The sequence below is a fragment of the Cucumis sativus genome, chromosome 1, assembly GCF_000004075.3.
Source record: "Cucumis sativus cultivar 9930 chromosome 1, Cucumber_9930_V3, whole genome shotgun sequence".
Classification (NCBI taxonomy): domain Eukaryota; kingdom Viridiplantae; phylum Streptophyta; class Magnoliopsida; order Cucurbitales; family Cucurbitaceae; genus Cucumis; species Cucumis sativus.
In genome coordinates this window covers 5,316,555-5,341,097 of record NC_026655.2, presented here as the reverse complement: position 1 = coordinate 5,341,097, position 24,543 = coordinate 5,316,555, and the positions used below count along the sequence as shown (strand labels likewise).

At 35.0% G+C, this 24,543-nt stretch overlaps 3 protein-coding genes across 5 annotated transcripts; 2 read left to right on the top strand and 1 right to left on the bottom strand.

Annotated features, from left to right (window-relative positions):
- The first annotated feature begins 701 nt into the window (after positions 1–701).
- LOC101203117 (pantothenate kinase 2) lies at positions 702–13,098 on the top strand. 2 transcript variants are annotated; one of them, XM_011653274.2, is made up of 23 exons: positions 703–998; positions 1,303–1,664; positions 2,553–2,765; positions 2,856–2,917; positions 3,297–3,413; positions 3,889–4,008; positions 4,106–4,200; positions 4,272–4,365; positions 4,597–4,728; positions 6,968–7,080; positions 7,179–7,371; positions 8,098–8,306; positions 8,643–8,687; positions 8,808–8,856; positions 9,397–9,479; positions 10,578–10,694; positions 10,826–10,889; positions 11,133–11,279; positions 11,385–11,543; positions 11,763–11,846; positions 12,172–12,366; positions 12,650–12,721; positions 12,884–13,098. In XM_011653274.2, exons 2-23 carry the CDS (start codon positions 1,382–1,384, stop codon positions 12,971–12,973), a joined length of 2,736 nt encoding a protein of 911 aa, XP_011651576.1. In that variant the 5' UTR covers positions 703–998; positions 1,303–1,381; the 3' UTR covers positions 12,974–13,098. The 2 variants fall into 2 exon arrangements, with proteins under 2 accessions (XP_004152477.1, XP_011651576.1); XM_004152429.3 differs by having other exon boundaries at positions 702–1,664.
- Positions 13,099–14,629: 1,531 nt separating this feature from the next.
- Positions 14,630–18,690, top strand: LOC101223078. Of its 2 annotated transcripts, XM_004152507.3 has the most exons (3): positions 14,631–15,238; positions 15,773–17,324; positions 17,406–18,690. In XM_004152507.3, the coding sequence occupies exons 2-3, from the start codon at positions 15,791–15,793 to the stop codon at positions 18,218–18,220; spliced, it is 2,349 nt and encodes a 782-aa protein (XP_004152555.2). In that variant the 5' UTR covers positions 14,631–15,238; positions 15,773–15,790; the 3' UTR covers positions 18,221–18,690. The 2 variants fall into 2 exon arrangements, with proteins under 2 accessions (XP_011651561.1, XP_004152555.2); XM_011653259.2 differs by having other exon boundaries at positions 14,630–15,238; positions 15,773–18,690.
- Positions 18,691–21,328: 2,638 nt separating this feature from the next.
- On the bottom strand, positions 21,329–23,455 carry LOC101223232 (dof zinc finger protein DOF5.6). The gene is made up of 2 exons (XM_004152428.3): positions 22,856–23,455; positions 21,329–22,552 (listed from the first exon to the last, which is right to left on the bottom strand). The coding sequence occupies exons 1-2, from the start codon at positions 22,904–22,906 to the stop codon at positions 21,602–21,604; spliced, it is 1,002 nt and encodes a 333-aa protein (XP_004152476.1). The 5' UTR covers positions 22,907–23,455; the 3' UTR covers positions 21,329–21,601.
- Positions 23,456–24,543: the final 1,088 nt, after the last annotated feature.

Below are 24,543 nucleotides of genomic sequence, written 5' to 3'. Positions count from 1 at the left end.
CAGTTTGTACGCGTCGTGCAAGATTCTCCATCGAAGATGCGGCATGCAAGATTCTCCTTTCTCAGTCTTTTTTTTTATAACCACGCACTTTCTGTTTAGGGATTGTTTTGATCGGATTGCTTTTGTTGTTGTGCATTTTCATTGAATGGTTGAAGGCACGTATCTCGTACACATCTCGTACCTATCTCGTACACATCTCGTACCTATCTCGTACACATCTCGCACCTATCTCGTACACATCTCGCACCTATCTCGTACACATCTCGCACCTATCTTGCACATTTCAAAACTTTTACTATTATTTTCAAAATCAAATTGTTACCCCTCCTCGTCGGAATCCAATTTTCGCAGCAAGATCACGAGTACCAAGTCATGTTCCACAATGAAATCACCGGAACTACCATTGTTTTTGTAGTTTTGTGAATGAAAAATGAGAAAGGAAGAAAAAGGAAATCAAAGGTTTTGTGAAAATGAGGAAAAATGGAATACGGATAGAGAGAGATAGAAAAATGAAATATTCTTTTTGGAAGTGAGAAAATGGAGGAAGAAGGAGAAGGAATTCCATAAATTGTTTTTTAGGTTTTTTTTATAACTAAAGGGTAATATAGACTTTTCCTAGTTAATTTGTCCTAAATGTCATCTTTTTTAAAATCCATCCTAAAACTCTTTAAACCCTTAAAAATTATCCTATTTTTGTTAATTTCCCAAATCTAATATGCATTCTGTGAGTGCGAGCCAAACAGTGACACGACTTCTCGTGGCGCGACTTGTGTGGAGCTAAACTAAGCTGCTCGCCGGTCGTCGGATCTCCGGTACCCTTCACTGCTGATCGTCGTCCCAACCTTTACCTTCACCAATACTTCCATTTCTGTTTCACATCCCACAGTCGATTCATCGAATTCACTGCAGATCACCGGTCGGCCGTCGGTTGATCAGAAGCCGAATTCATTCTACTTCTTCCGTTCTTTCTAAACCCACCGTGGTCACAAGCTTCCCTGGTTGGCCAAATTCGAATTCATACTACTTCCGTTTACTTTTGATTGTTTACCGGCCTCGATTTTGAAGTCAAATGAATTGAATATTTGTGTTAGAGGAGTTTGTTTCTATATGCGTCAGAGAATAATAGGGAAGTTACTTTTCAAAAGTGGGCCTTAGATGCAAGAATTTCATTTTTTAGGATTTAAGTTTATGTTTTCGTTTTGTATTTTCTTTTTTATCGAAGATAATGAGATCGTCACATAGTTGGATGGCGTTTCTTCTTCTAATTGACAAGTATCTATAAATTTTTAGTTGGGTTTGTAGGTGTACGACGAGTGGTTGGTCAAGTAAAGTTGAGGAGTTGTGGGTTAGGCAGCTGGGTGGTGAAGGTTCGGTGGTATTAATGGCTAGTCCGGGGAAAAACCTAAAGCCTGAAATTTGTGGTTTAAAGGGATTGAATCAGGAACCTGATGATAAAAACCAGCTTGTTGACAAAGAAGCTGGCCTGAGTGGTGGTGAGAGGGATATGGCTCCGGTTACCGGGAATTCCATTCACAGGTCAGGTTCTCGTCCACAGCTAGACCTTAGCAAAGCAGAAATCCAGGGAAATTTTGAGGAGAGAGATCCCACGATTCTGTTGCCTAACCAATCTGATGATATATCTCACCTGGCTCTTGACATCGGCGGTATATTCCATGTCTATTTGTTTATCCGTTTCCCCCTTTTGGTTATTAACTTTTGGTTGAATCCTATGATATGTTTATTGTGAGGGATTTTTCTAAGGATGTGAAGAAAAGGTGAATTTAAAAATAAAATTAGCTTTAGGTAGTCCATATTTTAGCGAGGCCGCTAATAATGTGACACTATGATCGAGATGATTTTAGTTGAACATAGTTCTTGTGGCTAAAACATAACGTATATTCTTCTCCTTTTTCATTTCTGGAAGTCATTGAAATTCTTTTTAGTAGTGACAGTGAAACATATTTGTTGTTTCCACTAACGAATTTCGTTGGAATTATTCTCCATGTTAGATTCCAAATCTGAACTTTCTGTATGTGTAGGGACATACTTAACTAATGGCTGGTATGATCACAAATAAATGGAAAGTGATAATTAAAGAATTAAAAGAGAATGAACAAACCCATTCACATTTCTTTATTGATAAATAATTACCGAGCAAATCTGTTAGTTAATTTGAACTTCTATAATATAGTATGGTATTTGGAGAATCTGATTCTACATAGTATAAGGATTGAAAAATAATATAATGTGTGGCCTATCCCAATCAAATCATGGGAAACGTACTCGTTTTGCTTTTGAATGAAAAAAGATTATTCCTTTTTGTTCACCGCTCTTTTCCCTCCACTGTTAGATAATTTCCAACTCTTGTCAACAGTACTTTTGGCTTAACTTTTTTCTTGACAAATCATCATTGAGTCCATTCTTGTACTTATCAAATGTAAAGTGACTAAGATAAGGTGTTGAAAGATGGGAATTTATTGTTAATATGGAACACAGTTTTTCACAGTTGTTTTCTAAGGGAGTTGATGGTAGCGTTGAATCATAATTTGCAGGATCTCTCATCAAATTGGTGTACTTTTCTAGACATGAAGATCAATCGGTTGATGATAAGAGAAAGAGAAGCGTTAAGCAGAGACTGGGATTATCAAATGGTAATAGAAGAAGTTATCCAGTTCTTGGCGGGAGGCTTCATTTTGTGAAGTTTGAGACAAGCAAGATTAATGAGTGTTTAGACTTCATCCATTCCAAGCAGCTACATCGTGGTGGTATGCATGTTTTCATCATACTTTTAGTTCATTCATAGTTTTTAGATGATCTGAGTTTCTTTTTCTCTTGCCATGCACAAACATTTTCAGCTTACAAAGATTTACCTCATTGGCATTCAGATGGCCCAGAAAATGAAAATGCCATCATTAAGGTATATTATTTCAATATGATAGCATATCACTTCGTATCAGATCTGTATATCTTTGAGAAGCATTCCCAAAAGATATTAGCAGCTGCACAATGTAAAGTAGAATGCTTCAGGGCTAAATTTATATTTTATACTCGTGTTCTACTTTTCTGTTAAGGAGTTGACAAAGAACTACTATTCTACAGTAATATTTTATTTTCAGCTATTTATGTTCTTTCCTAGGACCTCCTTTGCATGTATCAGTCAGCTTTAACTGTCAAATGGAGGACTTTGTTTCCCATTGGGTTGATTCATCCTGGCCCCTGCGGGCTTACTCTTTTGCTTCCTTTTTTGTGCATGGGTTGGATAATATTTCTTACCCTGTGACAATTTCTGCAAGAAGGCTACAGGTGGAGGGGCATACAAGTTTGCAGATCTTTTTAAAGAAAGACTTGGAGTTAGCATTGATAAAGAAGATGAGATGGATTGTCTTGTGGCTGGAGCAAATTTTCTGCTAAAGGTGGATTTCAAATACTTTCTTCTTTTTGCTAGTATAAAGTTTGTGTTTTTGTCGATTTATTTATTTTTCATTATAGTAAATAAATGATGACCATGTCTGCATTTTCAATTCTCACATTTATTATGTTTCATCAGTTCTTTTACTTGGTACGCTAGTTTTCACTAAGCTAAAAGTTTTGAATTTTACGTTTTTGTTTTCTTCTTGTGCCCACAAATCTCTTGTTTTTTTATCATGCCAATTTATTTAAAGAGCGAGAACTTTAAAGATGGACCAATTTACATGTTGAATTATTTTTATCTATATTTCTTTCTGAACTTCTATGATGAATGCATGTTAATTATTCAGAAGGCTTGAGGGCTTGAACCTTGTGCTTGTTTATTGATTATTTTAAGATCTTATATATGTAGTTCACTTTTAAAATAGCAGTCACGTGTGAATGCCTAGATACCTCTAGCTGTTAACAATGTTTTAGTAGGCAATACGCCATGAAGCTTTCACTCATATGGAGGGTAAAAAAGAGTTTGTGCAACTTGACCACAATGAATTGTTTCCTTATCTGCTTGTTAACATTGGATCTGGCGTCAGCATGATCAAGGTAATGCTTTCTGTTAATCTCTACTCTCGCTTTACCTTTTTCAATTTTCTTGCTCTTCATCTTAAGGCTGACTAAAGTACGCTTTGCACTTTTTAAGGTTGATGGTGATGGGAAATTTCAGAGAGTTAGCGGGACAAATGTTGGAGGGGGCACTTACTGGGGCTTAGGAAGACTATTAACAAAATGTAATAGGTAACTATGCCGTTGTATGTTTTGCATGTACAAAATTTGTGACAATTTGACATTTATTTACCCTGCTCCAGTTTTGATGAGTTGCTAGAGCTTAGTCAAAAGGGAGATAATAGCACAATTGACATGCTTGTTGGGGACATTTATGGTGGCATGGATTACTCTAAGGTGCGTTGAATGTAAATTCAAATTCCTTGTGGTTCTGTGTTTCTTTTCAAGTTTGTCATTGCTTCAACATGTTCTTGTTAAAATGTGCAGAATATTGTTCTTTTGTTTGGTTGATATTATTATTCTTTTCTCCACTTCTCTGACATACTATATGAATAATCCCTTAGTGACTGTTCTTTATTTTATCAATTTATAAAGTCTCTTATTTATTATTCTCTTTTACTGATCCAGATCGGTCTCTCTGCTTCAACAATTGCATCAAGTTTTGGCAAGACCATCTCAGTGAACAAGGAGCTTGAGGACTACAGACCAGAAGATATCTCATTGTCTCTCTTGCGAATGATCTCATATAACATTGGACAGGTCAGTGCTGCAATGGGAAAGTACTTCAGATTCCTCGGTATCTAATCAAAATTTACTAGGGGTCCAACTCGGTACAGATGAATTATCTTAATGTTCAAGTAAATCGAAATAACTGATTCTGCTTTGCTAAGGCAATCATTCTTAGCAATGTATTAAGTCATCACGTGACTATTAACTGAATAAAATCAACCAGATCATCAAATACGAAATCCTCACTCTTAAGTCAGGACTCGAAATTGATTTATGTTCTCTTGATTTCATTTCTTATGCTGCCATGGACATTTTAAGAATTGTTTGGGTGTGATTCTGAGAAAAAAAGGTTTTTATTTTAATTTCTTACTTTTAAAGTTATATTTAAGAACCACTTAAATTGTTTTAAAATAAAGTAATTTTTAAGAAATTTGTACCCCAAACATGTATTCTTATACCTTTTTGTATATGGAACAGAAATACCAACTTCCCATGCCTTAGGTTGTATCTTCTTATCATTTTATCAATGAAAACAAATTTAAAAGTTGTTCTTGTTAAAGAGAAATAAGGACGGTTTTTTTAAAACAAAAAAGGAACAATTTCCATTGAATTAATGAAAAGAGACTATTACTCAAAGAATACAAGCTCATAAACAAGGATTACAAAGGATATAGTAACAATCTAAATAATGCTGAATCTTGTTCGTCAAAGAACCAAATGACAACTAGTAACCAAAACACTGAAATTGAAACCAAGAACAATGAGCTTTGACAAAAGAAGACTGAAGGAGGGAGGAGCCAAGGGAATTTGGAGAACATTGCTCTTGGAAGTTGAATAGAATTCCCAAACCAACTAGAAGATATTGACCAAACCAAAGCAACAAACTGAAATAAATTGATAAGAGTAGAATAGAAACCCATAAAATCATAATCAAATTCTGAAAAGGTGAGGAGAATCGAGAATCAACTCAAAGCTCTCAACTACGCTAAACTTCAAGCCACCAAAATAAAAGCCCCTGTAATCTTCCAAAAAAGGATTCATTAATCCAACTGGCAACCTTGAAACTCCAGAATGTATAAACAATTGAAACTGAAAAAAACCTTGAAGGCGACATGAAAAAAACAGCCTTCGAAGCCTTTGGAATACCGAGAAGTAATTTTCATTACTGGACAATCAAATGGATGTGTCAAACACAATTAGATCTTAATTTGTGGTGACTGATGAGTGATTTGATTTTCTTTCATTTGCGGTCCACAAGCCTCAAATAAGAAATGAAATTTGGGAGGATTGAAGGATAAGTTGCTATTGATGTTGCTGATTGGAAAATTTCATCTGAATTCTTTTTATCATTAATTGAAAAATTAATTTCAAATGCTTCCAGAAAATTCCCCGATCTCTATGTCATCTGCATGTATAAGAGTTTTCATTCCTCACACTAACAATTGGAGAGGAGATAGGGTCCTCAGTAGTAGGAGAGCTAATGATACTTTTGGTTAAAATGACATCTGATCTTGGAGGAGTGATCACTGAATGTGAGGAAGCGTTGGAAGGTTGGGAAGAAGGCTACTATAACTTTGTTTAGGAATTGAGAAGCCAAACATAAGCTTCTTTCAAAATGTCTGAACTAATCTATGAATTTTCAGGAATACTAGAGTGGTCTTTCTTTTAAGTATAATGGAGAGAGTATGGTTTCAATAAATTTATTTTTCATTTTAGAGACATGAAGTGGAGACTAGGAAACATGAATAGACGGCTGAGAAGACCAAGAGTTATTTGAAGAATTTAGCTTGAAGGCCAGAATTGAACAAGGATGTCTGCATGATTAAGGTCTGTGATGAAGAAGAACTGGAGATGTCTAACTAGTTAATGAAAATGTAAGGAAACGGTTATATTACATCTGAAGAATTAGCTTCTGATCCAAATGTATAAAGTTGCAAGTCCTGTTGTTCATTTGTACATACGGCAGTAATATACAAAACAAAAATAAACTGAAACTAAGTGGGCTGATAGTTTAGAAATGGATGAAGGCTGTATGCCTCCTTATTACTGTCAGGATGAATTCCTTATTTCCTTTGGCTTAAGTTTCCTAGTCCTGATTCCCCATTCTCAATCGAGAGATGTTAGAACAGGTGAAAGAAGAACTGAATAGATTCAAATGGTTGTTGTTGGTCACATTTTTTCTAGTTAGCCATTTGACATCATCAATTGGAATGTCTTCTTAGGTAAACATTTTTATTCATGAGATCTAATTTTGAATTTTTACTGGTAGATTTCGTACTTGAATGCTCTCCGGTTTGGGCTTAAGAGAATATTTTTTGGAGGATTCTTTATCAGGGGACATGCCTATACCATGGATACAATTTCCTTCGCAGTTCACTTCTGGTAATCTGCATTAATAAATTTCTAATTTTCATTCTCTTATCTTAATTTCTTAATTTTTTACTTCTTACTTTCTGAATTGAACTGTACATTTTGCTTAGGTCAAAAGGAGAAGCACAAGCAATGTTCTTGCGTCATGAGGGGTTCTTAGGAGCCTTAGGTGCATTCATGAGCTATGAAAAGCATGGTCTTGATGATCTATTGGCCCATCAGTTAGTTGAAAGGTTTCCCATGGGTGCACCATACACGGGAGGGAAAGTTCATGGGCCTCCACTTGGTGATTTGAATGAGAAAGTAAGCACAATTGACTCCAGAAAAATTTCAATTTGATCTTAGAGTTTATGTTGGAGTCACATTGGTTCATCGAAGTGGCTTCTGTCAGAAAGCTTGGGTAATTGTAAAGATCATTTGAGTGTGATATTTTTTTCTTTCTATTTTTCATAGCTCAAAATTTCCTAACCTTTTTATGATCACTTATCCACTTTGGGAATTATCATCTGAAGCTAAGATGTCTAGTAGAAAAGAGGCTGGAGGATGTTTAAATCTGGGGCAGTAGATCGTGGGGTTTCGATCTACAACTTAACTAATAACAGTTTTTTCATCTTCTTTTTTAAGAAATGATTCAAGAATCTTTTTTCTTCACAATTGCAAATTGTTTGACGAAAAATCATTTTTCGATTAAAAAATGAGGTGAAGGAACGGACAATTTGTTCTATGCCTGTAATGGTACAGTAGTGCCATTTACTTTTGCAGATGCCTTGTTCTTTCGATGGCAATGACAGTTGTCTATTTAATCAACTACTGGTTTCTAGCATCATGACTTGTCCTTTGCACTATAATTGTCTTGCTAACTATACCAAATTATAATTGACGATTTGTTATCTACGTAATTTTTGTTAGGAAAATGAAAATACATTCTAAATTTATCAGTAAAAATTACGAAGTAACTCCGAAATCATAGTGGAACTAGATTGGTGGTTTTACCATGATTTTGTAAATATGGCACGTACAAAATTGCAGATTTCTTGGATGGAGAAATTCTTGCAGAAGAGAACAGAAATTACTGCACCTGTCCCTACGGCTCCCCCTGGAACTACTGGACTTGGAGGCTTTGAAGTCCCTTTATCCAAAGGAGAAACCTTGCGATCTGATGCAAGTGCCTTAAATGTTGGTGTACTCCATTTGGTTCCCACTTTGGAGGTGTTTCCACTGTTAGCTGATCCAAAGACGTATGTTATACCCTATTTGCATGTTTTCCATTCTCCTTCGACTTTGTTATTATTGTTCAGGACTTTTAGTAGGCTATTCACTACAAATTCCCACTCTTCCTACGAATTAAGATTGTGTCATGCAATATTTGTGTAGTATTTTATTAGTTTAATAGTTTTGCTGAATTAGCTACGTGAAGAAAAACCATGTCAAAGCAGGCAGCAGCCCAGTTTTTTCAAACTTATTTGCTGATTTTCCTTGGATGAAGGAAATGCACGAAGTATTTAGTTAAAGATTTAATCCTTTTTATTCTATTATATATTCTTGAAGTTTTCTCATACGTCTGTGTTCTGCAGATATGAGCCTAACACAATTGATCTCTCTGATCACAGTGAGTTGGAGTAAGTACTTGATAAAGCTCATTTCATTTTTTTTCTGAGAATCATGTGAACCATCGATATTTTATTTGAACATTTTTTATAAGTTCTAACTGGAAACAACTGATATTTGTCCATGTTCAGGTACTGGTTCACCGTTCTTTCAGAGCATGTACCGGACCTTGTTGATAAGGCAAGGACAATCGCAGAGTCTTAAGTGCTATTTCTCACTCTCTCTCACAAGTCACAGTTTCTCTCAATCAAATAGACCTTTTGTACAAAATAGCAAGGAACTTCTTAGTTATTTCAATTTTCATATTTAAGCCAACGGTTTTTATTATTTATTTATTATTATTATTTGGAAATGAGGGTACTGTGATCGATGATTGTTGGGAGACAGTAAAAGACACAAAACCCTATTTTTTACTATACTCTTCCTGCATTTAGAAATTAGAAGCTTTTGAGCTTTCACGAGATGTCTCTTTGGGCTTATAAAAACCAAAGTTCTCCATTTTTTCACTACTAGAAGTTATTTGTGCATTTCTTCTCCTTCTGAATTTAGGGATCAACGTTGATTACAAATGTTGTGAATAGATTTTCTATTATCCTAGCAACACAGCATCCTATTTCTCTTAGACTTTTTTATGAGCAATGTACTGATTAGTTAACAGTTTTGCTTACACGTTTCTGAATTTCTTTACTGATTGAGAAAATTGTTATTGGGATATGTAAGGCTGTTGCAAGTGAAGGAGGGACTGATGATGCCAAGAGAAGAGGTGATGCATTTGCTCGGGCATTTTCTGCCCACTTGAGGAGGTAACTCCATTAACTTCGGACTAATACATGCTGCATGGTTATATTTTCCTGATAATGGGTTGTTTGGGGTTTCAAAACACAAAAGTTCAAATTTAACGCCTTCTGAAATTGTAAAAGTTGCATTTTAGTTTATTGGAAAGAAGCTTCTCTAATCGTTTTCTGTGTACATGATTATGTACACATTGGTTGTTGTTGTTGGTCAATCCATCTCTCTGTTCAATTGGAGTTGATTCCATCATGCAGAGTGGCGCACCTCTGAAACTTAAGATCCTCTATGATAGTTCTTTAAGCTCAATTTATTTCACTACTGTCCTATTGTTTTTTCGTATGGCCATTCCTTTTTCTTTCTTGGGATTCTTATATGGGCTGCCATATCCTGCTTCAGCGTCCTTATGTTTGGTAACTCCTCCATCATCTCCAACCTAAACTTGCTGCCTTTGTTAATTCAAGGGATTTCACTCTAGGTTATTGATTCTACTTGTCACCATTGCCACTTACCCCCATTGTTATTCTGCCATTTACTTAGGTTCACATAGACGGCTGTGACCTGTGATATCAAAGTGACGAATCCAATCATGGAGAATCAAAAACCTTGTCATAATTATCTCTAAAATAAAGTTTATTTTTCGATAGTTTTACAAAAGTTGACCTGGTAGCCATCTGAAGCAATCCACTGAAAAAAGCTATTAGATAGTAATTAATGTGAATAAAGATCATTGACTTAAAAGCTTACACCATAAAGCTTCAAGAGATATCAAGTCAAGCTGTTGAGCTAGCTCAATTGGTTAATGACTTTTTATATTTATCCAAAGTTCAGGTATCCCAATCTTGACCCTGGTCCCCCACAAACTTCAAACGAAACAGAAAAAAAACATCTCTTTATGCCTTAGTCTTACCTATTCTTTGCTAAAAATTTTACATTCTACTTAATTGGTTACAGGCTTTATTAACCGTTGAAAGTTCTTCTATTAAAATCTTGACCCCCACATTGTTGAACTTAAAGAGAAACAAAAAGAAACACGACAATTTTTTATGTTTTAGTGTTACCTGTTCTTTTGCTAAAAATTTCGATCCTACCAAATTCTGGCCTCTAAATAGGTTGATGGAGGAACCTACGGCATATGGAAAGTTAGGTTTGGCTAATCTTCTGGAACTGAGGGAAGAGTGCTTGAGGGAATTCCAATTTTTTGATGCCTATAGAAGCATAAAGCAGAGGTAAGTGTTTTGTCTATACAACTATTTTTCATTCTTACCGCCTTCTATATCCCCCCAACGGAACTAATAGAAGAAAGGGAATCTCCTACTTTGCAACCTACGTCACACACTATCCTTTCTCGGTTGAACAGGGAAAATGAGGCATCACTTGCCGTACTGCCTGACCTGCTGTTGGAACTTGATAGTATGAATGAGGTATTTATAAAGACTTCACACTGTTATCCTGTCCACCAGGAGTCCAGCAAATTATAAATTAACAACTTAAATATTCTGTTTATGGTAATATATCCAATCAGTCTATCTTCAAAGAAAGATATGGTTTATAATGCATCTCCAATTTTCTCTTTTTTTGGTGACAACTATTATTCATCAAACATAGCGCCTAACCCTGTGAACTTTATTACACATGAAAAATTCAAATTGCTTGTTAATTTGCAGGAAGCAAGACTGCTTACTCTAATTGAAGGTGTTCTTGCTGCAAACATTTTTGATTGGGGTTCTCGTGCTTGTGTTGATCTTTATCACAAGGGGACAATAATTGAGATTTACCGAATGAGTCGCAATAAGATGCAGAGGCCATGGCGGGTAACCAAACCTGAATTCAGGAGTTGGTGTGGTGAAAGACATCGACTGTGCTTTAACTGCTAATTCTTGTTATCAGAGTTGATTTGAGTTTTTCTTATGATTTAGGTCGACGATTTTGATGCCTTCAGAGAGAGAATGTTAGGATCTGGGGATGAGAGACCCCCTCCACATAAAAGAGCTCTTCTCTTTGTGGACAACTCAGGTGCTGATGTTGTTCTAGGGATGCTTCCCTTGGCAAGGGAACTCCTCCGACGAGGAACAGAAGTAAGTTTACCTTATTGCTATACTGAATGAAAAATTAAATCTGTAGGTTGATGGAAGGAGTCCAACTTTAGTTTCATACTGTTGTCTTTTCTGAGGAAACTTTTAACGGCATCTTGAGAGAATACATGTCTAGTCCCTTCCATGTAACAATTTTTTCTCTGTGCCAATTATTCCCAATTAAAGTATGCCCTCCGTAGTGATCGGGAGTATTTATTCCAGGTTGTTTTAGTTGCAAACTCTCTTCCTGCCCTAAATGATGTAACTGCAATGGAGCTTCCTGACATTGTAGCTGAGGCTGCCAAGGTACTTTTCTTCCCCACGAACCTGAAGCTTGGTATTAGCATGTTCGACCAATTTGCACAAATATTTAATTACGCTGACTATGCTTGAACCCTTCTCATAGACGTCTTATTTTTTTGCTGTTGACTTTTCTTGCTAATAACTACTTCCTTCAAGGTTTTTTTGTTGTTTCCTTGTTTCTAATGTATGCTATGAACATTGTGGACTTTGAAATGCTCCAAAGAGAGACATTAGAAGAAACATTTCAATTTAATGGGAGGAAAATCTATATCTTGGTCATATCTCATATTGCCATTCAGTTAATTAACTCATAATCTTTTACTTGCAGCACTGTGACATACTTCGTAGAGCTGCTGAAGCAGGGGGATTGATTGTGGATGCCATGATCGACTCTGCAGACGGTTCTAAAGAGGGATCATCTTTTGTTCCTTTGATGGTTGTTGAAAATGGGTGTGGTAGTCCATGTATAGATTTAAGACAAGTCAGCTCTGAGTTGGCTGCTGCAGCTAAAGACGCTGATTTGGTAATAAGTTCTTCCAATTTCAAAAGTGACGTTAATTAATCTATTAAGAAATAAGGGCTGTGAATAGGAAATAATCATCGTCCAGGAGAAGGACACGCAACTGCCTAGGAACCGAGGAGATAGTGAAGGTTAACATAGAAAAAGGCTGTTTTAGACCACCAATAGAATAAACTGAAACTTTCTGTCAAACATCAGAAAGAATTTGGGGTTACCATCAATCTATAAAGTGAAGAAAATGGAAGAGAAAAACGCATCATGATAATCAGAGTTTGTTCTTTTGCAGGTAATCTTGGAAGGGATGGGGAGAGCTCTTCACACAAACTTCAATGCCCAATTTAAATGTGATGCTTTGAAGGTGACATAACGTTCACTAGTTTTGTAACATCATATTCTTAGAATTTAAACTGAAAAAAAAAAGTCTCTCGAATAATTGTGAAATCTGGTCTGGACGCATGCTTTTATAAGAATCTTTTCTCTTTTCAATTTTTTCATGAAGAAAGTATTTACTTTTTTGCAGCTTGCCATGGTGAAAAATCAGAGGCTGGCAGAAAAATTGATCAAAGGAAACATATATGACTGTGTTTGCAGATATGAACCATCACATTGAAGCCTTTTTCTAAGTCCTCACTTGTTTCTTCATCAAATTTTTGGAAATATTCTTTAGCTTTTTAATGCGAATACTTATCATTATACAATAAATTCACAGTTACCTCATATATCTTTTAGTTCAAAGGTCGATATCTACCCGATCAGTGGAAATATAGCTCAACTCACATACGTTTATAAAGATTTGGAAAAGAAAAAAAATTCAAATTCTGAGGTAATTTGAAGAAAAATGATTGCAAATGGTAAAACGGTGAAAATATTTTTAAAATACAATCATTAATTATCACTAGAATATTTTGAAATTTTGTCTCTAATTTTAACCTATAACTTTAAATGCAACTTAGATAATGGTTAAAATATGTTGGTTTTGACAAATTTAACTTTCACAACCTCTAAATTATTGTTTTTTTAGAATATTAACTTATTTGCTGACAATTAATTATTGGAAGCATATAGTTATAAAGAAGCCAAAATAATAATAACAAACAAAACAATAGCATCTTGATTCCCTTTCCTTTTTCTTTCATTATGGCTTTATGGTGTGATTTGGTTGATTTCACTCATTTTAGATAAAAAGTCGATTACAACTTAATTATTTATAACGATCGAATATTTCATATTTTTATATAGAAAGGAAAGAAAGGGGAAAAGGTTCCTTTGGGGTATTTTAAATTGATGGTTAATAGAATTTGTAATATATATAATTAATTAGATTAACAATAATAGTTTATATATCAATAGGAATCTATTTTTGTTTCAAAATTCGTTTTTTGATTGATTTTATTCTAAATTTAAAAAGTACACTACAAAATAAATGAGTGTATATATATATTACACATATTGTCATATACATGTATACATAGATATAGTACAAGATTAGGTTGGAAGATTTGACCTTAAATAAGTTGATGTGCATCTTTCTTCAATTAATTATACTCCAACCAATTAAGTTAGAGAAATTCCTTTTATGTATAAATTTATTACTTTCTTGTGCTAGTTGGACATATTTTTGTTATGAATTTAAGATGCCTAATGGCTATTACTATCTTTTTTTCTCTTTTTTCTTTTATTGATTTATCTCTATGATATAAATAAAAATATTGATTCAATCTCTTGAAACAAGTGAAATTACTAACAAAAATTTGGAACGAAACAACGGTTTATAAGTTGATGTTGCTTTAAATTGATCAAATTGAATTTGAATTGTAATGATTTGAAGCGTTAGAATTTAGTTTCTATAATTTGATAACGCTTTTTTAAATAGTTGAACAACATAAAAGTTTATTTTTTATTGGTTATAAATGGAAATTGGTGAAAGGAAGGGAAGAGTGACAAAGTTAGGTCTCTAAATGAGGTGTGTTTAGAGCTAATTATTGAACTCAATTAGAATAATGGAGACTAAATCAAATGGACTTTATTACTTGTTAAAATGTCTAAGATATTTAGTTTATATATTATTTTGAGGACTGTTTTGAAATATTAAAAAAAAAAAAAAAGAATATTTATAAATATTTTGAAAAGTTTTATTATTTAAAATAATTGATTTAATTTCCAATTAGAAGTTGGGGAGAAATTGGGATAATTATAAATTTTAAAAAAGGAAAAGAAAGGAAGGAAACGTATTTATGAGGTCATATATGGTAAGTAAAAAAAGAAGCGTAAAAGACGAAAGAAAACAAAATAAGAAAAAAAAAAAAAAAAGAAACCCTAAGGGGTTTGATCTTCTTCTTCTCCACCTTCTACTGCCAACCACCTCCTCCCCTCTCCTCTCCAGCAACGGTTGGCAACCCTCCGGCTCCGACGACTTCGTGCCCTTGCCACCGAGTTCATACTCACGCCCTCTTCTCGAGTTTCGTCTCTAACGACCTCGATCACCTTAGACCACGCGCGGGAACTTCAAGCTTTGATGACCCATCTTTGCGCGACCTCACCCACGAGCAGTAGCGAAGACAATAGACCCCGGAGACTTTTCGCTGCGCACCGCACCCATACGTTCAGCATATTTCTTATGGTAGCACACTGGGTTTCACAGTGAAGATGTTATCTTTATCGGTGACGATATAGTTTAGCGGTGGAGCTAGCCTTCGACGTGAACACCGACTTTGCAGTGTTCCTCACCTGTTCTACGAGCTTCGACTTTGACCCACACTCGGTTTGGCATCGAATTGGGTTACCTTCGAATCGGTTTGTCCACAATCCATAGGGTTCAGATCTATTAGTTCGGACGTTTTTGAAAACTGACCAGTAGGGCTCAGAGCTCTTTTTGGTAAGAATCAGCGAGTGTACTTCCTCTGTTCCTCTTTGAAATTGGATTTAAGTGTTCATATTAGGTTATTAGTCTTTGGAGTGTGTATGTCCCCGTTTCATTAAAATTTGTCTTTGGAGTGTTTCATTATGTGTGGGTAAATTTAAAAGTGTTCGATAAGGTTTGGTAAGTATGAACACATTTTGGACTAATTTGAACTCGATTGAAGTATGCTAGATCAGTTTCTAACCTTTGTGTTTAGTTATGGACTAATTCGGAGTAGTCAATTAAGGTTAATGGTTGATTTTGGTCAATGTCACTCTCAAACACTGTCGTGATTTTTGTACTTATTTTCGGGTTTTCCAAAATGATTTCAAATGAGGATTAGGTGAAAGCATCTTGGTACGAGGCATTGAAAGATGTTTCTTTTAAGTTTTGATAGTTTATCCTAGATCGGTTTATAATAAGTTGCTTATGCTGAGTGTGTAATTTGTTAGAGTTTCTAATTGATACGGTTTCTGTCTTATTGTCATAATTGGTGTATTGGAATTACAGACTGTTACACTACTGAAAATGGGTTCTCCAGTCGAGGAAGAGGCGATTAATCCATTAACAGATGAAATTAAGGATTCTGGTGTCGAAAACTTTGATGATGGGAGCAAAGAGATGTTTGAAAAGAGGTCTGAGACACGAGAGCGGAAGAAGAGCAAGTACTTGTCTTTTCCGTATATAAACTGGGGACGGAAAGTTATGCCAGCTGAAACAGAAGATATTAAGTTTCTTAAAATTTCTGGTGAAGGCGAGGATGAAAATGCAGTTGAGGGCCAGAACGAAACCCCATCGCTATCTAAATGCAGTGGCAGGTTCTGGAAGAAGTGGTACAGGAATATCACCAGTGGTAGTGATGTCCCTGATAATCAAGACTTGATGAGTGCATCACCAGCGGAGTTTCTCTCTGAGCTTCACTTTACTGCAGTAAACTGTCTTTATCCAAATGACAATAACAACTTTGATGCAGTTGCTCAGTTCTTCTCCAGATTTAGAATTTTGATGTTTCATGATGAATCTGTCAATGGTGGTCAAAATGAGGCAATGGCTGCGGATTTATTTTTTCTTGGGGGAAAGGCGTCAGAGGTTAAGCATCCTTCTTCGGCTGTTAAATCTGGGATCAAGAAAAGGAAAAATCAGGCAAGTTCTATTATGAAAATGGAAGATACGAAATCCAAACAAGTTTCTGGTGATGTGGATTTGACTGGAAAAGCTGAAACAAGTCCTGCAGGAGATGCCGACGAAGAAAGCCCTCCGTCTTCCAATGTTGAATCAGACAAAGATAGAGAAAGCTTGTGGAGAGAATTCGTTGATAATCAAGACTTGATGAGTGGATCGCCAGCTGAGTTTCTTTCTGAGCTTCATTTTACTGCTGTAGATTGTCTTTATCCAAATGTAAACAACAACTTTGGTACAGTTGCTCAGTTCTTCTCCATATTTAGAATTTTAATGTTTTTGGGTGAAAAGGTGTCAGAGGATAAGCAGCAGCAGCAGCCTTCTTCGGCTGCTAAATCCGGGATCAGGAAAAGAAAAGGTCAGTCAAGTTCTATTAAGAAAATGGAAGAGATGAAATCCAAACCAGTGTCTGGTGATGTGGATTTGACTGGAAATGCTGAAATAAGTCCTGCAGGAGATGCACAGAAAAAAACCCCTTCGACTTCCAAGGTTAAATCAAAAAAAGATAAAGAGAGCTTGGGGAGATTGAAGACTAAGTCCCTTTCTGCCTTGTCAGATGTGAACATAACCCTTTCTTCCTGTAGCTTACTCGCAAAAGATTCACCTGAGGCTGGACCCCTCTCACCCAATGGTTTACCGAAGCGAAGGAAGAGAAGGAACAATGGAGTACATCCCCAGAGTAAACCAACAACTGAGATACCAGATTTAAATGGAAGTGGTGCCGTAGCTGGCTTGTTGGTTGAAGATCAGCAGGCCGTGAGTCATGTTGCTGCCCAGCTAAAGCGTGAGCCAAAAAGGAGAAGGAAACGTGGAGTTTCTAAGGAGAATTCAAAGGCGTCTACTGAATTCATAAATGTAAATGTGAATGACAGCAATAAACCTGGTTCGTTTTTCATTGATCTACAGGTTACAGCTTCACAACCATTTGCTGTAATTCCAGAACAAAATAATTTGGATTTTGCAGGAGCGCCTAACCAGTCGGTGAACGATCAGACCATTGGCCAGGATCAGAGCAAATCTGGGGGCAAAAAGCGAAAGAGGAAGGAGAAACCACCCTTGGCAGATCCAGATGCTGTTTTATCTTATTCCAATGGAGTGGGTACTGACACCAGTCAAGGGAAAGATTCCCAGTTGACTAACAACCTTCCTCCGCAGCCTAAACCTAAAAGGAGGAGGAGGAGAAAAGGTCAAGCTAGTTTGAACCATCCAAATCCTTCTGACAGCAGATCATATATCTATAATAGAGTTGAAACTGATGGTGAAGGTTTAGGATCTCTTCTTCTCTTGACTTTCTCTTCAGAAGCTCCCTTGCCTCCGCGGGAGCAAGTTATTACTACGTTTAGCCAGTTTGGATCATTGAAGGAATCAGAGATACAGTTGAAAGATTCAACCGTTGAGATAGTTTTCCTCCGAAGCGCTGACGCTATGGAAGCCGTTCGGAGTTTAAAGAAGAACAACATTTTTGGCCCAACTCTTTTAAAATATCAGCTCTATCATCTCTCAGCTCCCCCCAAGACGTCAGATTCGGACAGGGCTTGCACAGCACTGGCCTATCCGGCTTCTGAGGGCACTCTGAACCCATCAAAGTCTGCTGAATCAGGAAATCAAGCAGGTGATGCACCACCTATAGAGTTCATAAGGAAAAATCTTCAGATGATGACATCAATGCTTGAGAAGTCAGGAGACAATCTCTCCCCAGACATGAGAGCCAAATTGGAGTGTGATATTGAAGGCCTCCTCAAGAAGGTGAGTTCCATGGCGGGGCCTTCCTCAACGTAACGCAAACCATTGTGAATTGTCTTTGATCAGGTTCGATCAAACCCCTCGTTAGTCTTGTTGATGTATTGTAGGTGTAATTTATGTATTCGAGGACACAAATATCGTAGGTGGAGCTTCTCGTTTTTATTACTACTTGTAGTTTTCATCTTTTCTCTTCGGTTACAGAATCGTGTAAGCAATGTCGAGCCTTTTGTATTCCATGAGATGAATTTAGCAGTGACCACCTTTGTTTAGTTTCTCATACTTCTTAGCTACAGTCTTATTCCTGTGTAGGCAAGAATTTAGCCTTGGATTTAAGTTGTAACTTTGCGCATATCTCCCATTTTATTTTAAGTTGCGGACAAGCTAAGTATGCTTTCCAGATCAAATTCCATAGTTCAAGAGATCCATATGGAAGTCTAGTATTGTCATTGAAATTTGGATCTGACAACATTTTGTTTTGAATAGAAATGAGCTTTCTTATTTTGCTATTCTTGAAGGTTTCACTTTTCATTTCACTATAACTCCACTCCAAGCTCAACTTTGTTATGTATCATCTTAAAAAAATTGCCTGCGAGTAGTAAGATGGTCTTTGCAATGAGCAAGATAATCTACATAAATGTGGTTGTGTTAAATCAACGAGTATTTGACTCGATATGTATGGACAACTTGAAGTGACGTTGGATATATGGATGTATATTTACTCGCCTAACCAGTTTCTACAAGGTCATTGGTATTGTGATGGGTTTGCTACTTCACCTTAGTCTGTAGACTCAGAAGTTATCCATGACCGAGCCACATGCAGGGAAACTTGCACGTACGCCATCAGAGAATCTCAAGGTACATCTTGCTTTTGCTCGCCCATTGGCGTAGCCCTCAGAATTCTAGGCTATAGATAGATTGCATGTTCTATGAATTACTTTTATTTTCGATGTAGAACAAATACAAATTTACGTAAAAACCGTAGTAAAGAAGAAAAAAAACTATGATGTTGATATTCTTATTTCTTATTATTTTCTTAGGATAAAAAAGGTACAAAGGGGAACATTCATAGGTAACACAAGCCAGTTAAAATAATAAAAAACGAGGACAAAGTAAATCTCTCAACTACCATTGGTCTTTCAACATGATGCAAGACCACAATTTCTAACAATTTTAACTCTCTTACATTCAAGTGAATCCAAATTCATGCTGAAAAGAATATGGATGAATCATTTTATACAAATGGCTTGATTATAAAATCTACCACCTTACTGCCATTTGTATAAAAAATATCCATCCATAGTCTAAATGTTTCAAAAACTATTTGAAATTGAAATCAGCCAAAACTATCCTTAAGATTTCTACCAAAGAACAGTCTTAAAAATGATAATATGCAAAACTTTTGAAGAAGAAGAAGAGTGGAATTGGTGAAAATGAGATTGGATTTAAACATAAACAGGAGAAACGTAGGACAGAAAATTTCAGATGAGCATTTTCATAGCCATTGCCATTCAACTTTTGGGTCTCCAATACAAAGAAGAAAGAGGATGCCTTCTCTTTCTTCACTTTCAAAATGATGTCATAAATATTATTTCTTGCAAATATGAAATTTATTAGTTTAACGCATATTTTAATACTCGTAATGATCATTTATTAGATCTGACAGTTGACATGCACATTACTTACCATAGTTTGCGCTATCAACTTTAATGTTAAGAGTTTGATTTTTTCACTCGTATTATTAATAATAATAATAACAACTTTAGTTTAGAATTTTGAATGTTTTGATAACTATTTAATTCTTTTTTATGAATTTTTAAAATGAGATGTATAAACGTGAGTCCACCGACTTTGTTATCATTATATATATTTGTTTACAATTTTTTCCAAAAAGCTAAAAAGAAAAAGAGTAAGTAAAAATGAGAAATGGTAAAAAATGGAAAAATTGACAATGTTTATACTTTGCCACAAAATTATGTGTTTTGCTTTTTTAGTAGTTTTTTAATTTTTTTAGGATTATTATTATTCTTAAACAGACACCTTTTAAAATCTTGTTTAGTAATATATATATATATATATATTTATTTATTTATTAGATGAGAAGAGGCATGAATTTCAATACACTGTTAAACTAATAAACTCAAATTAATAAGATATTTCATGTAACTTGATATAAAATTTCAATATCATAATAAAAAGAAAAAATTCATTTTAAAATATCTATTTTTAATAAATATATTAAGATATTTTATTATATTTATAAATATTTGATGACGTTTTATTTGAGAAAGAGAGTGTAAATAAAAGATCTATTGGAAGGATGATTAAAAAGAAAATAAAGAGAAAGGTGGAGAATTCTAGAACTGAAATTTACTATAAAGAAAAAAAGAAAAAGAAAAAAAAATGTAGAAATTGAAAAATCAAAACTTATAAAAAGAATAAAATTATAAATTTTTTTCTTATTGGAGAAATAAAGCAAGTACAGTGAAATTGCGTTGGTAGAATATTTAGAAACCTCTTTTGATACCAAAGAAAGAAATTAAAAATTATAAAAAAGATTTGTAATCTTTTTAATCATTTTTCCACATTCATTTTCTCTAAATATAAAACTTATCCGAAGCAACTTTATCTTAATAGTAATTCACATAATTATATTCTTCCTTCCTAAAATCTATCTATCTATATATATATATATTTGGCATATCCCTTTTAATTTTTTTCCACAAAAGTATTCCATTTTTCTTCTTCTCAAATTTAATTTTGTTTCTATGAGAACAAGAAAAATGAGTTGCAAATTAAGTTTGATTTGAAAAATAAAAACAGCTTTCCACCTTTTTGAAATTAAAAAAAAAAAAAATCAATTATGGTAAGCTAATACTAATTTTTCAAAAAGTAATTTTCTCTTAATATATTCTTATATTCCTACAAGCAAATGTCTCCTATTTTTGAGCCAAAAGACATGCATGAAGCTTTCTATACAATAGAGGAATATTTTATGGATGTGCTTTTTCTTTTTTCTCTCTATTGAAAATTTTAAACATCTAACCTCTTAATTTAGAGTCTATTTTACGTATGTTTTTACGTCGATTCAACTCTATCCGTTTAGTTATCATACATTAATAATCAAATCTAAATTAACAACTAAGATAGAGGAAAAAAAGAAAACAAAGTCCTTTTTTTTTTATACTACAAAAGCACTCCCTAGAATACAACAAAATCCTAATAGAGAGCTTTGGATTTGTAGACACAATCCCAAAGACACACTTCCAAATTAGAGAGATTTCAAATTAAACAAAAATCAGACACATTCTTTTAAGTAAAGAAGAAGAAAAAAAAAAACTGATAAAAGGCACTAAAAATTATGATAGACCACATTGATATCATTTTATACTTTTGAGTGCCATTTTTTGCCTATCAATTTTACACCAATGGGTTGGTTGTTGATGGTCCATATCCATTCATCATCCCATTCCATGAAGACCCAATTCCATTTATATATCCATAAGATTCAACTTTTTCTGAACATCCTCCTTGATCTTGCCATTCCAAAGCCAAAAGCTTTGTATTTGGTTTGACATCCATTCCATTTGGATCTTCATTTTGTTGATGTTGATCATAAGGAATCATCATTTGATTGATATTATTCCCATCAAGTGAAAGTCCATAAGGAGAGCAAATTCCATGGAAATTTGTTGCAGCAGCAGCAGCAGCAGCAGCAGTAATGTGATGATCACTAGTTAACCCACCAACCATGGCTAAATGATCAGTGTTTGTAGTGTAATGATGACCATTATTCCCAACAATGGCTTCCATTTTTGTGTCCATGAAATCAATGGGTCGAGTTTGTTGATGATGATGATGGTGAGTTTCAAGCATTCCAATGGTGAAATTTGGAGTGAGAGGATTGAAATGTGGGAATTGAATTTGATCTGGAAATGAGAGATGAAGATCAGTGGGGTTATGAATGTGATGAAGTGAAGAAGATGAAGATGAAGAAGGGCCATGAAGAAGATGATGATTTTGAGAAATGGGTTGTTGAATTTGTGGTTGTTGTTGTTGTTGTTGTGAATCATTGGATTTTTTTGTAGTGGAAACTTTTTTGTTCTTTCTACAACCACCACCAACAGGAATGTTTCTTAAAGTTCCACCTTTAGTCCAATACCTTCTACAAGTCTTGCAAAAGTAACGAGGTTGAGAGAGACTGTAATTGTTGTAATAGCAAAATTTGGTATGAGTTGAATCACATCTTGGGCATTTCAAAGCTTGATCATGCTGTGGCCTTAATCTCCTCTCTGTTAATGGCCTTGAACACGATAGCATATCTCCCGATAACGACGAAGAATCCATCCCCGACTCCTCGTTCATTGTACCCTAAAACCAACCAAACAAACAAACAATATCAACTCACAGCTGATTGACCAACAGTACATTACATGGTAGAAGTTTGAATATATAAATTAACCTCTTAAACTATTTGGTTTGCTACCACGTTAATTCACCAACTTATGAGCATCTAACAAATTGCGACAAAAAACAGTAACAAAGAGTTTCACACACACAAACACACGCATTGTGCAATTGGTCTGTTTTGATAATGGAAACCTATGAGAGTGTGGAGGTAGTGACTGACATTGTTTGTTGGTCATTCATATTTGAGTGAGATTATAGGTATACCTGAAGCCAATCAGAAGAGTCCATGCAAACTTGAAGAGAAGTAAGACCCATAATGATGAAATGAGAAAGAGAAAGAAAAGAAAAATGAGAGAGATCACAAAAGATGGATAGATATAATAGAGAACAACAACTTCACTTTCACAGTTACTCCATTAATTCTCTTCTTTGAGTTGCTCTACTTATAAGAGAAGAGGCAACTTCACAAAACAAAATAGGTAAGAGATAAGAGGGAAAGAGAAAGAGAAAGAGAAAGAGAGGATTTTGAAGAATGGGGGTTTGAGAGAAATGGGAAGTGAATAAGAAGGAAGAAGGGAAAAGGCTATATTTGAAGAGAGGGGTGGTTGTTGTTGTTGTAGTTGTAGCTGTTTGTTTGCTTGATGTTTATAATTTAGCTTAAACAATCGTCGGTGGCAAAGAAACATTTTAGTGGGGTCCTAAAAGCTTTAAAGGGTACCCCACAAAGAAGACTAAAAACAAATCCAAGGTGGCAGAATGGAGGGTAGTGATTCGATGAGGGGTTTTAAGATAATGGTAATATGTAAGTAAGGGGAGAGGGGGAAGTAAGTAGTAGTAGTAGAGAGTAGAGAGTAGAGAGTAGAGAGTAGAGAATAGAGAAGAGAGAAGAGAGTGGAGGGATAGTGTGTGAGAATTTTTGGGTCCTCGTTAAAGAAAGGGCATCCCCAAAGAGCACTCCACTTGTGAGGGCCCAAAAATGTAGTGGGACCCTTTTCTCCTCCCTCTCCCACAAGCAAAGGATAGATTCTCTCTCTCTCTCTCTCAAAAAAAAGAAAAGAAATTTGTATAAGCCATGTCACGTGCCTCCTAATCACATGACACTAATTCATTCATTCCATCTCTCTCAAATCTTTGCTTTAATATACCATTCTTCTAGGTTCCTTCTTTTTGTGTTGTTTGTTTTGTTTTTTTTGTGTGTATCTGTATTTGTCAATGGCTTTGTACTTTTTGCTAAGGATACCTCTAACTAACCCCTAAACTCTCCATGACTCCTCCAAGTTTAAGAAAAATTAGGAGGTGCTATACCAAAACTTGTGTTTTAAGAAGAAAAAAGAATTAGAGTGTTGAGTTTTGAACCGATCAATCGAATTTTATTGAGAAATAACTAAGTCGAGTTCAACTTCACACTCTAGAGGCTTGAGTGCTAAGATTATTGTTACGAAATCGACAAACAAAGAATATAAAAAAGTGTAAGATATAGAAGATAGTATAAAGATTTACGTAGTTCACTAATAGTGTGTCACTGGTACCCATACTTAGTCACCAAAAGCTTCATGTAACAAATTCAATACATTATTCTAACGACTATTCTAATGTTGTGAAAGTTATATGTAATGACAAGCGAATGTCAGAAGTAAGACATTATAAATAGTCTCATTCAATGATCCAAAAAAAGTAGAAAGAAGTAGGTAATCTCCAAAAGAAGAGCTCTGATAGTACTTTTGTGCTTAGTTATACTGTGTATTCATTGTACTAACTTAAACATCAAAGTGTGATAGACTCAACACCACGTTAATACAATGAAGAATCTAACACAATTAGAGAGTAAAACTATACAAGAAAAAGTAAATTGACATGAGACGATAAATCCATATTGAAAGACTAAGAAGAATGACGAAAGAATGCAAATTTTGCATAGCAAAACTTTCTATAACACAAGTTTTTCAAAAACC